At 45.2% G+C, this 13,536-nt stretch overlaps 1 protein-coding gene across 2 annotated transcripts in view; it reads left to right on the top strand.

Annotated features, from left to right (window-relative positions):
• Nucleotides 1–13,536, top strand: part of LOC115597395 (regulator of G-protein signaling 6-like) — a 41,448-nt gene that overhangs the window by 24,934 nt on the left and 2,978 nt on the right. The window contains exons 3-16 of one of the 2 annotated variants that reach the window (XM_030443242.1): nt 2,634–2,733; nt 3,505–3,555; nt 3,654–3,760; nt 5,104–5,155; nt 5,633–5,697; nt 7,648–7,724; nt 8,485–8,566; nt 8,861–8,935; nt 9,400–9,501; nt 9,645–9,817; nt 10,070–10,195; nt 10,833–11,019; nt 11,723–11,812; nt 13,339–13,398. In XM_030443242.1, coding sequence (XP_030299102.1) covers nt 2,634–2,733; nt 3,505–3,555; nt 3,654–3,760; nt 5,104–5,155; nt 5,633–5,697; nt 7,648–7,724; nt 8,485–8,566; nt 8,861–8,935; nt 9,400–9,501; nt 9,645–9,817; nt 10,070–10,195; nt 10,833–11,019; nt 11,723–11,812; nt 13,339–13,398 — 1,347 coding nt within the window. The remainder of the gene's footprint in view (nt 1–2,633; nt 2,734–3,504; nt 3,556–3,653; nt 3,761–5,103; nt 5,156–5,632; nt 5,698–7,647; nt 7,725–8,484; nt 8,567–8,860; nt 8,936–9,399; nt 9,502–9,644; nt 9,818–10,069; nt 10,196–10,832; nt 11,020–11,722; nt 11,813–13,338; nt 13,399–13,536) is intronic. The other variant, XM_030443243.1, reaches the window with a different exon arrangement.

Below are 13,536 nucleotides of genomic sequence, written 5' to 3'. Positions count from 1 at the left end.
TGAAGTACAATATTAAGCAGTGCAATGGGTTGACGACATACAGTAGATCTATGAATGTAAAGATGATAGAAAGGCTTTATACGTAATGCAACAGTCTACCTTGTGGGCATGTACAGGGGAGCTTTTGATATGTTGTTTGGGTCCTTACTCAGATTTATATGTTGTGTTACGGGAACGTGATAAAGGATCCTTCGTTCCCATGGTTTTATATTCCCAGGATCCAGTGTTCTCAGGATTAGGGTTTAGGGTTTTGACCCAAATACAATATTAGAGTTGATATGGGTTAAGAGAACATTGAACTTGGTAACATAGGACCACAGGAACCTAGGAACATAGGACACTGGGACCTTGGCAATGTATGGTGATGGGAACACGGGACCCTGGAAACATAGAAGCTTCAGAACAGAGCTAAGTGCTAATGTCAGCATGCTAACATGCCCGCACTGAAGTTGTTTCCATGTTTACTATCTTAGTTTACTGTGTGTTAGAATGCTAAAGTGCTAATGCTAATGCTAATAACGACTAAACCCAAACCACAACTCAAGCTGATAGTAATGTCGCTAACCATAATGCAACTGGTGGTGGCCTTAAATACAACTTTATGGGGAAACCAGAATTGTTACAAGTCATCTTGAGGGAAACGTCCAATTGTGCTCCGAATTTTATAATACTTCATCTGGTCACCGTTGAGATTTTGACAGACATTCCGACAGACCAGCGTGGCTAAAAATAGAAAATAAACCTGTAACCAGGTGCCGTATCATCAGCAGGCACGGAACATACCTTCATGAAATGTTTTAGAGCCTTCCTGCCCGCCACAGTGGTGGGAGTTCACTCACAGATACGCTGTGTTAAATGATGAATGAACGCTGGAGGAAGGAGGAACGAGAGATCTAGATGTAGAGCACACTGCGATGCTGTGCGCCTGTGATCGTGACTTGAAGTCAACTGTGAATGTGGCGGGGTGAGGAGGGAACGTGCTGCAGACAGCCTGCTTTGGATGAGAGAAAACGGAAAAAGGCTTCTTTAAATATGGAGCGTGTCGGGGCCCATGAGTTGAACCCTTGAAAAATTCCCCTAATCAGCTTTGTCATACTGTAGCAGAGTGTGGGGCCCCGTTGTGCATATACATGTGAGTGTGAATGCGTTCGAGCCTCTGAGCGGGCTTACTTACCAGACAGATGCTCAGGGAGCCATAAAGAATTTAACAGCCAGGCACGACGACCTTAGCCGCTACAGTACTGCATATGGTTGGCTGCTGATAATACAGCTAAGTGTGCAAAATCAGGATCTTCTCGACGTATATTGATTCCTAGTGAGGCTCCATCGGGCAACAGAGCACCGACTGCTCACATCAATACGTGACCTGACCCGACTGCTTATGAACATAAACAACCCAGTTTCCAGGACTTGACCAAACACAGATTTTTCTGCATGTTTGTGTGTTTTCGCTCTCTCTATATGGATATATGGATTTCTGTGCGTTTGTGCCTGGGTGTCTGCTTCTTTCAGTGACCAGATGTCCACTTGTTTACTGTATGTGCCCCCCCCCCCCACCCGCCTTCATGAAGTGAGTGTACTGAGTGGCGTTCTGTGCCGCGCTGAGCCCTAATTTTAAGCTGCTGATGTGTGATGTGTTTGGGGCTTTGGCAGTGTCGGAGGTGTGATGTTTATCTCTGCCTCTGGGGAATGGCTGTGACAGGCTTTTTCTTTTTTTTTTTTTATCAATCGGCCGAAGCCCTCGTTACGGCTAAATAAGTCACCCACGACATGTGACTAGATTACCGGGCAAATACACTAATGATTCATAAACAATTCAATTCTGAACCTTTGACCCGAGCCTGTTCTATCTTCAAGCTTCATAGCGATGTCACTTTTTATTACTTCAAATTCAACTTCCGGCTTCAACCCAGTCTGACTAGATAAAAAATTAAAAAAACATGCAGATGTGATAAATGGGTCAAAAGCATTGTATTGAATTTTCTATTTATGTGATTTCTTTCTTCAAACAAAAATAATGCTCTATGGAACCTTTTAGCACCTTGATGCTAATTGTTTTGGTTTTGCAGGTGATTTGACTGTTATGAGCTGCTCTCACTGCTCTCATCAACATGTTGTACGGACATGGAAGGCAGCTTTTTCTCAATGAAAAAGCTTCCATAAACCCTCTAAAAGTGTTTGACCGGCGCCGAGCAGCAGAAGGACACAATTAGCAATTTTTTAAAAACACCAAAAACAGAGCTAAAAGGAGAGTAAATATGTAACTTGCATTTAGTAGGGGCAAAAAACATGAATGCTAATGTTTCTCTGTCCCTGCAGAATGAGTAAATAGGCAACTATTGAACTGCTAACATCTTTGTCATTTTAATTGTTGTTTTGCTACACCCAGTTGGCCAAAATGTCAGTTGTTGCAGCTTTAACTCTAAATCTTGTGTTTAAATCGAATAGACCACTAGCTGCATGATTTAGGGGGAGCTACTGAAAATGGATGTTTAAATCTTCTTAGAAATTAATTTGCCAGAAAAAAAGAACAACAAAAATATGCATTAAAAAACCCCCAGCTGTGTTGTGAATACGTGATTTAAAAAAAAAAAACGTTTTTTTAACACGCTCTCCCTCTGGCCTCCCTACAGATTGAAGACATCGTTACACGAATACAAGATGAGAAGGCAGGCGGTGTCGCCATCCGGACTGTCAAAAGCTTCCTCTCCAAGATCCCCAGTGTGGTATCGGGTTAGTGTTTGTGTGTGTAGGTGTGTGTTCCTGCCTGTTTACTGTACGGGATGTGATTGTGCATGTACATATCCTGTGTGTTCCGTGTGTGTATCCCCCTTAATAAGGCCTTATCTTCCGTGATGGGATGATAATTGTTTGGGTGTGTGTTTTGTTGTCTCACTCAGCGAGCGGACGAGTCAGAATCAGTAAACCAAATATGACCTTTTGCTCTTATTTAAATTGCTACTACTACAGTTGGAGGCGAATGATGTCATTCCCAATAAGACCTCGGCCACTGAGGAAACAGCCTGTGGTGTGATGCTACCCCACAAAAGCTGCTTTTCTCCTTCTTAGTTATGTGTGTGTGTCCCTCTGTGTGCACGCACTGTACTCTTTCTTGTTTGTGTATGAGATGAGTCACCAGCGTTGGACGAGGGGGTCGCTCCTGCTCTCCCAGAGGTTGTTTTTTAGGAGTCACTCCCTCACGTGGCACCCCCGGGCCTGATGGCCCCAATGATCTCCCTGCAGCCTCCGCCAAGCACATAGACGGGGCCAAATATTGTGCTGTCCAGGAGCAGAAGAGAGAAACGGCTGCAAATCTGTTAACGTTATGTTATATTTAGACGCTTAGTCAGCTTTGACAGCTTTGACCCACAGCTCTTAACGGAGACGAGTCACAAAGACTTCCTCGAAGCTCATTTGTGTTTGTGGATTGCGGCCTTTGTTGAAACTGTTGCAGATGTGGAACTGTGACGCCGCCTCTAACAAATGTCCTTCTCTGAATACTAGGGGCGGACATTGTTCAGTGGCTGATGAAAAACCTCTCCATTGAGGATCCAGGTATGCCCGCTGAGCAATCTGTCATTACATGTAAGCACAATAGAGCTCAACCGAGGAGGAGGGCAATTTCAAGTGACGCTTTCATTTTTCCTCAACAGCTGAAGCCATCCACCTTGGGAGTCTTGTCGCCGCCCATGGCTACATCTTCCCGATCTCTGACCATGTCCTGACACTAAAAGATGATGGAACTCTTTATCGCTTTCAGGTACAGAGAGCTCCACTGCCAGAGAGTCCTTGTCCTGCACTGGGCTGCCTTTGAATACAGAACAATAAGATGATGGTAGTTTATCAGAGGGATGTGTTTATTGCGTGATGCTAATGAGAGCAATCCTTGCTAAGCCTATTAGTCATCGCACCAAGGTCGATACTGTATATCCCTGCCGGACGCTGCGTCAGAGCAGGAGGTGGGCCGCGGAACAAAGCCCACGGGCCAGCCGCGCAGCTTGTCAGAGGGGTGTTTTTTCTCCTCGCTCCATCTGATCCAGCATGAACTTTGACAGGTTCTTCTGATGGCTACGGGCTCCACGATGACTCATTACTGTGACTGGGCCATTAGCATCCTAATCCAGCCGGCCAGCCAGGCAGGCATGCAGGCAGCCAGGCTCCCCCTATGGGAAGCACTGAGCTGGCCACACGCTGGCTCGGCACTTTTCACCGTCACCTGCCTCCCCCGCTCACCCCCACCCCCCTCTGCTCCTCCCCCTCGATCTAACTCTGAATGCATTTATCTTCACCTCTATTGCTCAAGATTAAAAGCCATTATTGTGCCTGCGTAGGGAGGGCAGAATGTGTCACACTTGCTCATTCAGCAGAGGGCTAAAAATACCCCCCTCTGATGTTGTCGTGATGCAACAGGCCCGCGTCATCAGAACATCTATAAAGAGTCCACGGTGCATTGGAAATGCGCTGGCCCGGCCTTCATAGCCGCGCTGCACGGATTAGCGACAGGGGAACGTTTGTTTGCCCGTCTATAAATAGATACTATTCTGGTAGGAGAACCAGATTTAATGACAAGTGTCTTCAGTTTGCAGAGGCGAAGTCTCACAGACCCGACGCAATCCTCCCGGAGTTGGAAATGACGATAATGATAACGCTAAATGAGAGCGCGTTAACCTTTTTTTTTTTTGTTCATTACACTCAAACAAGCACGTTCATTAGCGACAGCCCCTCTGCTCTCGGGGCTGATCACCGCCGTGAGTAACAGCGCGGATGAAATATGTGGAGTACCACCACCAACTTTCTAATTCTGCCCCCTCATTAAGAATGCATGATAGATGTGAGTGATCCATTATTAACGGACTCGGGAATGAACTTTGAATGTGTAATATCATTTGCAACAGACAATTAAAAATGGAAGAATATAGCTCCCACCGCTCCCCAGATGGTTTTCAGGGATCATCATCCGACATCCGACAGACTTTCCGACTTCAGGGGACGTGGGCGGTGGGAGAAAACCAACCTATTACTGTTCATCTTGACAAGAATGTACTCCTGGTTTGTAAATAAACAAAATCTGTGTCTGTTTCATCCCCCTCTGTTTTCCGTCAGTCTCCGTACTTCTGGCCTTCTAACTGTTGGGAGCCTGAGAACACAGACTATGGTGAGTCACGCGCTTGTCTCTCAATGTTTGCCTCTTTCTCCAAACCAGGAAAGATCTCGCCACCGCCTCCGGCTGTCTCTGTATCTCACACTGTAGATCTGTTGTTGACACTCACTGAGCATTGATCCAAGGGGGCTGTTCCTTGTTATGGTTCTGGTGGTCCCCCCCGAGCAGACCCCACAAGAGAGAATCCTTGTGGGCCAAGATTAGTCGAACAGCAAGAAGGGACAGTTACTGATAGAGGAGCATCTCCAGCTCTCTGCATGGCATTTACTCGAGGCTTGTTATTTCAGAAGACAACACATCTCCCGCCCTGCTCCGTTCATTAGTGTTGCTTCAGACAGCTGAGCCCTCAGTCAAAAGAAGAGCATGATCCGTCGGAGACATTCCTTTTTTTTTTTTTTTTTTATACAAAAGCCAGACAGCCCGCCAGACTAACTCTTTTGCCCTCTTCATGTCTCTCTTTTCCCCCTGCAGCCATCTACCTGTGCAAGCGCACCATGCAGAATAAGGCCAGGCTTGAGCTCGCCGACTACGAGGCTGTAAGTACACCGTCACTTTGTTTTCAGCGAATGCCGGGAAGCTCTCGCTCCGATGCCGTCATTGCGCGCTGGCCGTAATACGATGACACTCCGAATTTCCTGTTTTCTTTCACTTTGCTGAAAAAAACCGAAGAGCTGAAACGGTGTCCTCTGGGGCCTCGAGATGGCTAAATCCATTCTTCCCGGAAAAAAGCCATTATCAAATTACAGACTTTTATACAAATCTGTTAAGGGTCATTTGCTTTTTTCGGGAGCACCATTTGGCAGAGTACAATCCAGTAATTTACTGGCCACATAATGTATGCGAAAGTATCTTTAGGTCTACATGGCATCAGCAGATCGATATAGTCTCGAAAGGGGGCATTACTGCGGTGCTGATCTCTTGGTGTGATACAATAGCAAGGCGCTGTACTTTAATATTCTAAACTGCTCTGCAACTATTGTCCAGTCGACTTCCTTTGTCTCCGATTCAGGACACTTTATGCCTCAAGGCCTCATTGCGCTTGCTGTTTACATCCCAGCTAGTTAGTACTCAGAGATCTTTCTCTCCATGTAATGAGGTCATATACTGTATGACATACGCTTGCTCGGATGGCGTTAATAAGAACATACTGTTGTTTAGTAGGCAGTGTTTTATATAAGTGCATTATGGAGCTTTCAAGGGCTGGCAGAGATCAGTTTTTTAGCAAAATGTATCCCGTGATGCTTTTTTGCACCCAGTGTACTCGAGACGTGTGGTCGAGACTTTCATTGGAATTTAACCCCTGCTGGTCTCACATCCGAGATTATAGCTAAAATTGCATCCCTGGAGTCTAAGTCTATACTATTATTTTGAAGCAGTTATACTGAAACTGAAATATTCAGGGATGGATTTGTATTGTACATATATATTTAATATGTAGATTTGTAGCCATGTAAGCCAAATCATTTCAGACGTTAGGAGTCTATTTTGTATCTTGCAACAGGGTAATAGTAAAGGGAATAGTTTGACACTTGTAAAAAGTTGTTTAAAGTCATACTTGAATAAAAGAAAAGATATTGTGTTGAAATATAACTTTAGAAATTGTGTAGATCACCCCTAGGTATAGCACATGGGTAAAAGTCTTCCAGTATCTGCTATTAAATGTACTACATATACACATACGTATATTTACATGTATGTATACACCAGGGGTGGAAGTAACCAATTACCACTGCTTGAATAACTGTAATTACGTTTTGGGTTTTTTTTTTTAAGTTTTTTCTTTTTTAAGCCTGTAATATAAATATGCATTACACCAAGAAATCTACTTAGTTGGAAGTATAAAGTGGCAGAACATGGAAATATTCAAGTTAAGTACAAGTACCTTAAAACTGTACTTGAGTGCAGTACTTAAGTAACTGTATTTAGTCACACTCCATCACTGGAAATGTATTTATTCACTTTTTTGCACACAGTTGATGAGAAGATTGATACCGCTGTCATGTCTTTACGATTAAAATGAAGTTAGCTTAGTTAGCAGAGCGCAAAGACCGATAGCTTGTTTGTTTCACACATAAAGAAAAGTATAAATAAAAGATACTAAAGAAATACTAACGTTCTTTAGAATCAGGCTAGCCGTGTACCCGTTTCTGGTTTTCATGCTAAGCTAAGCTAACCAGCTCTCCACAGTGGCTTCTTATTGACTGTGCACACAAGAGAGTGCTGTCATCTTCTCAGTTAACGCTTGTCAAGTGAGCAAAAAATGTCCCCGCATTCGGCAACTACTTTGTTAAGAATACAGTGATAAGTTACAGTTTGTACACTGATTAATTAAATAATAGTTCAATATATGTTCAGGTCATTTCTCTCAGCACGGGTAATCCAAAAGTTAAAGCCACGCCATCGCAGTGAACGCTATAATGTAATAATCTAAAGTCCTTGAATTCAAATAACCTGCTCCGCTTAACGCCTGATTGGTTTCCCTCCAGGAGAACCTCGCCCGGCTGCAGAGGGCTTTCGCCAGGAAATGGGAATTTATCTTCATGCAAGCCGAGGCGCAAGTCAAGTGAGTACACGAGAGCACATGTGAGTCAGAGGCCACCTCGTGACGTCAGTGTCGTTTCAAAACGTGACGCGCTGGTGGGTGAGAGAGCTTCGGGGATACGGAGAAGCGGAGGAAATCAGGTTTACATCTTTGGCCACATGCATGATTTGATGCTGTTTCCCCCCCGAGGAGGAGAGGATGCTTCAGCGCGCAGTGTGAGCTGGGCGTTGGGCCAACGCTCGTCTCATTAACGATGCTCTGTTTTCATGCCCTGCTCTGACTGGAGGGTTACATGCATTAAATACAGCAAGCACTCCCCTATGGATTTAAACACACACACCACTTTTTTTCTCCCTCGCTTTTATCTCTCAGTGAGACTTCCATCTGGTGGCTTGGATGCGTAAGTGCAGCGCTTATGTCTCACGGCATTCAGGAGAGATGCTCCTGCTTCCGTGCAAGCGAGGGTAATGTGGACATCAACAAGTCTTACACATGGGGGATAAACCGTACAATAGCAAGGGCCGATCAGTAAATGTCAGTTATAAAAGAGCTCGGCCCCACCGGAGGCAATTCCAGACCTCGTTTGGTGAGTCTGGCAGACAGGTTGAGACCCCCCCGACCCTTTAGCTTTTTGATCCTAAATCAGCCTGTCGGTGGTGTAACCGCGTGTATTTTTTACGAGAGAGTATCATCATTCTAGGGACTGATTCATTGTATGTGACCTGATATTTCAAAGGTGTGTGCTCTCTGTGTGAGCGGCTTGTCGTTCCTCTGCTGACAGGATCGACAGGAAGAAGGACAAGGCAGAGAGGAAGATCTTGGACAGCCAGGAGAGAGCATTCTGGGACGTCCATCGGCCGGTGGTGAGTTTTAGGACAAAAGTCACGAAAAAGAGAAGGAAAGGAGGGTCACATTTTTTTTTTATATTTAAAGCCTGAAAAGAGCAGAATCAGCTCTTCACCCTGATCAGCCAAGAGATCTTTTTTTTGTTGTTGGTAGCAGAAACAGAGTCGGTCACTTTGCAGACAGGCCTTGTGTAAGCCTGACATTGCTGAATAGGGGAACAACACTGTATTGTATGAGTGCAGACCTTACATGCTGGAGAGACACTGTCGTCTGACCCAGAAATTCGCTGTGTCTCCTGCCGCCTCCCACAGCCAGGCTGTGTCAACACCACAGAGATGGACATCCGCAAGTGCCGAAGAGAGAAGAACCCACACAGAGTGAAGAAGGTGAGGAGAGGAGGACAGTTTATGACTAATACAAAATATCCTCCTTTTATTTGTTTTTTTCAAATCTCTCTAAAAGCGAACCAGTATTTCTTTGTTAAGTTGTAAAGTATTTGCATGTATGTATTTGTTGTTACTACAAAATATTAAGATTATTAATCATTTAATAGTAAAGGGAATAGTTTGACACTTGAAATGAAAATAAAAACCAAAATAAATATAATCAATACTTCTTTTTTTTGTTTGTTTTTACAAATCTCCATATATTAACTTAAAATCTAAAGCGCTAAAGATAAAAAAGTGTAAAAATTGTATTGGATGAAAACCAAAACTCCTCCTCAGGTTATTAAAATCCCCAAATTCCCAGACACAATACTGAGGCCGTGACCTTGGTGTCTTCAACGGTCCCACAACTGTTATCTCACATTCATCAAACTGCAATATCTCGCTCCTTCTGCGTCCTCCAGTCGGTCTATGGGGTACCGGATGACGGCCAGAGCCAGCCGAGTCCCGTCCACATCAGCTCCCAGCCGACAAGGAAGCCCACCAAAGAGGACGTTCAGAAGGAGGTAACTCACCGTGTCGCCGTCTTCTCCTTAGGTCATTACCACTGGTCCGCCTCGCCCATCCGTCATTCCGACAGTCAGGGGCGCAGACTGATGAGCTGTTACCTTATTTAGCCTTCTCATTACTCTCTCTTCCTCGCCATCAGATCACCTTCTTGAACACCCAGCTGGACAGACACTGTATGAAGGTTTCCAAAGTGGCTGACAGTCTGATGAGCTACACGGAGCAGTTCATGGAGTACGACCCCTTCGTGGCCGCTATAGAACCCTCCAACCCCTGGCTCAGTGATGACACTGCCTTCTGGGACTTGGAGGCCAGGTGAGGGACCATGTTGGGATGTGGGATAGTACTTCAGACTCCTGCTGAGGTCAGGTGGAGTGTAGACGTCTCGGTGCTGATAAACATTTCTTGTCCTAACTCAGAAGGGATGAGATGGTTTTTCTGTGTTCTGACTTCCTGGCCTCAGCTCTCTATAGAACAAGAGGGGAAATGACTTGTAAACAATAAACCACTCTCTTATCTGATTCTGTTTCATTCTATTCTTTGATAATCTGTTTTACTCCGGGGCAGTCGTGACCCCAGCCAGCAGCGAGTGAAGAAATGGGGCTTCTCTCTGGAGGAGGCGCTGAAAGATCCGGCCGGACGCGACCAGTTCCTGAAGTTCCTGGAGTCCGAGTTCAGCTCAGAGAACCTGCGGTGAGGCCGTCATTGGAGCTCGAGTTAAAGCAGCAGCAGTACATGTTTTTATTTCAACAAGCGATCACATGATTACTTGTGCGTAAAAAACGGGTTAAATCAATCAGAATTGCAGCCCGACCCTGCAGCTCCCCTCGGCCCTGCGACGCCATTTAGCATCTTTCAGCTCTTTGTTTTGTTTTTGTTTTTGGCTTGCTCCTTGCTCCTCTCAGCAAGAAATGCTGGAAGAAAACACCTTTTTTTTTTCTCAAACTTGCCAAGCTCTCAATCGCTGACAGACGAAGTTAGTGGAAAGCTGGGAAACACGGTGAAGCAATTAGCTGCTAAAAAGCCTGATATTTCCCTCGGGGGTTAGTGGAGAGCAAAACAAAGCCAGCAGAACTGTGAATATTGGATTCATCAGGTGAACACGACTCCAAACGAATGCTAATGTTTCTCCGAATCTGCTGAATGTGTAAACGTGCCAGTGTTTTCGTGCACCTTTTTGCCATATCAACTTACTAAGGGCACTGTCAGCATGTACAACACGATAACAGTGAATGCAGCGAAATGGCCGCAGCCTAACCACCAGTGTTTTGTGCGCTGTATCTCATATTTAGGTGAAGTTGTTACTGATGAGATATGATGCTGCTTGCAGGTTCTGGTTAGCCGTGCAGGATCTGAAGCGACGGCCGCTCCAGGAAGTGGCCTCCCGGGCGCAGGAGATCTGGCAGGAGTTTCTGGCAGAGGGAGCGCCGAGCTCCATCAACCTGGACTCGCACAGCTACGAGCGCACCAGCCAGAACCTCAAAGACCCCGGACGCTACAGCTACGAGGACGCTCAGGTGGGCAGAGCTGTTCCTGGCCTCGTGGATGAATTCACGTGGCTACATGTTCGCGCATGCACGAACACACACTCACGCTAGATAGACACCGGGGCGAACAAAGTGCCAACACGCCTGCGCCTGCACACATCGATTCTACAAATGCATCTCAAGTGCTACATAGAAAGTTTAGCTGTGCAGAAAAGGTGGTGACACCTCCTGGTTATACCTCATAATGACTGAGCAGCACTCTCTCCGGCATTTAAGCTCTATTTTCCACATTAAAAGCTCCTTTCAGTGAGTTCAGACAGGTTTGCCCTCCACAACACACACAGAAGAACCTGGACCCTTCCGCCCCACTCATGTTACACGAGTGTCAAGAAAGACAGAGGAGAGGAGAAGAATGACGGAGTGTGTTTGTGCCAGGGCCTAATGAGGCGGGTAATGCCATGAATAGGTTGTTCGCTCGGTTCACCATGGCTCCCTCTGCTTTAAAGCGGGTAGGTGATGTGTGACGCGGTACGCCTCTCACTGGCAGGACATTACTCAGCTTCGTCTCACAGGACCCCGCCGCTCATGTCGGCACGCTCTGTTTGCACCACCCCACATGCATGCATTTCATTAGCATAATCAGACCCCCTTCACCGCTCTGCACTCCTCTTTTACTTTCTCATTCTCGACGCGCACACACACACACTCATCGGCGTTTTTCTCTCTATTGCAGGAGCACATATTCAAGCTAATGAAAAGTGACAGCTATGCACGCTTTTTGCGATCCAACATCTACCAAGACCTCCTGTTGGCCAGAAAGAAGGTGAGCTGCACTCACTGACCCCCGTGTCACCTCAGCCTATTCCCTCTCTCTCATAATGATGAGCTTTTTTTTTTTTCTTTTTTTTTTAAAGACATTCCAGGTTCATATCTATTGTTTGTATGCAGTCAGTAGTTAGTTATAGGACAAGCATTTTCTCGTCTTTTTATTTTGAATGCAAGACTTTTACTTGTAGCACAGTATTCCTACACTCAGGTATTTATATGTGTATATACTTCTGAGTAATTCTTTCACCACCGATAAGTGATGTAAGCAAAGGAAATCAAATATCTCAGTTTTTAAGACATCCCGCGTGTATCCTACAAAGGTGGGCCCCTTTAATGCGAACTGTCAGCTCTTAATAAGGTGTGGCAATCAGCTATTCAACACACTCAGGGGACTTCTAACAGGGCCCCCCCGCCCCCCGCCCCCCCCCCCAAAAAAGCCAAAACAACTGCACCCAAGATACATTAGCAGGGAACCTGCTAAATTATGTAAAATGTCAAGCGAAGAGACTCAGAAAACATGACATCATATGCCAAACACAGACAAAGAGTTGTGCTGTGAATACAAATTACCACCGTACAGTAAGTAGAAGGAGAGAGTGTGTAACAAATGGTTGACAGATGCAGCCTAATATGTCCCAGTGTTGTAGCAGTGATGGTTTTTGTAAGTTTGATAATGTAAGTGGAGTTTAAAGTTTAATCTGCAAAAAATTTTATATTAGGAAACACATTAACCAGCTGCTTGATTAACACGTATATTACTAGCTTCTTTTTATTAGCCATTAATAAAGCTGTTAGTAACGCCTCATTCTGTATGGTCATACTCTACAAGTAGTAGTTCATTAACTGAGAATTGTCCCTCAATAACATCCTCATTACTGCGTATTGACAGTAGGTAAGGAATGAGTAAGTACACTTACTCATGTAATGTATTTAGGTACAAATTGGAGGTATTTTACTCGGGTATCTCCATCTTCTACGACTTTATAGTAGATTATAGTTGTAGAATACGGCCATGCAGAATATATGGCATTAATAAGACCTTTATAATGACTTTAAAAAATAGCCAGTACTCTACTAATATACATGCCAATAAGCAGCTAGTTCATGTGTGTATCCTAATACAGTGTTATTATTCTCCTTCCCGTAGGCTAAGTGTTTAGTAAGTGTTTATCCTTGCGCAGCTATACAAACAGTCATTTAGCTGTTACCGTGTAATATGGAGCTTTCCAGCAAATCACAGCTGCCTCTGTTCATGCTAGCCTTTCTGCCCTCTCCCGTTTGAACACTGCTCCTCCTGCTGGCCTGTCACTGACCCTCCCCCCCCACTCCATTTCCTGATAAAAAAAAAACAAAAAACTGCAACTCCCACATTGTCCCCCGCCCCATATTTTTGCAATTGCCTGGCCCCCCCCTTTTTCCCCCTTCACTAACTACATCACCCCCCTGAATCCCCCCTCCCCTCCGTCAAAACACCCGTACCTGACACAAACACTCACCCTGCTTCCCCCCCTCCCAAAACAGCAGCCAGCAGACACTGAGCAGGGCCGCCGCACCTCCTTGGAGAAGTTCACCCGCAGTGTGGTAAGTCATTTGGAGCTGGGGCTGATCATATCACAAACCACACTGGCTGGCTCACTATCAGTGGCTTTTGCAATTGTAACCATATTACACTCTGTTATGGCTCTTTGTACATGTAATAGGATGTGTATTTGTGAAAAA

This window comes from Sparus aurata, chromosome 16, assembly GCF_900880675.1.
Source record: "Sparus aurata chromosome 16, fSpaAur1.1, whole genome shotgun sequence".
In the NCBI taxonomy this organism is placed as follows: domain Eukaryota; kingdom Metazoa; phylum Chordata; class Actinopteri; order Spariformes; family Sparidae; genus Sparus; species Sparus aurata.
Note: the sequence above shows the minus strand (reverse complement) of the source record. Positions and strands in the feature narration are given on the sequence as shown.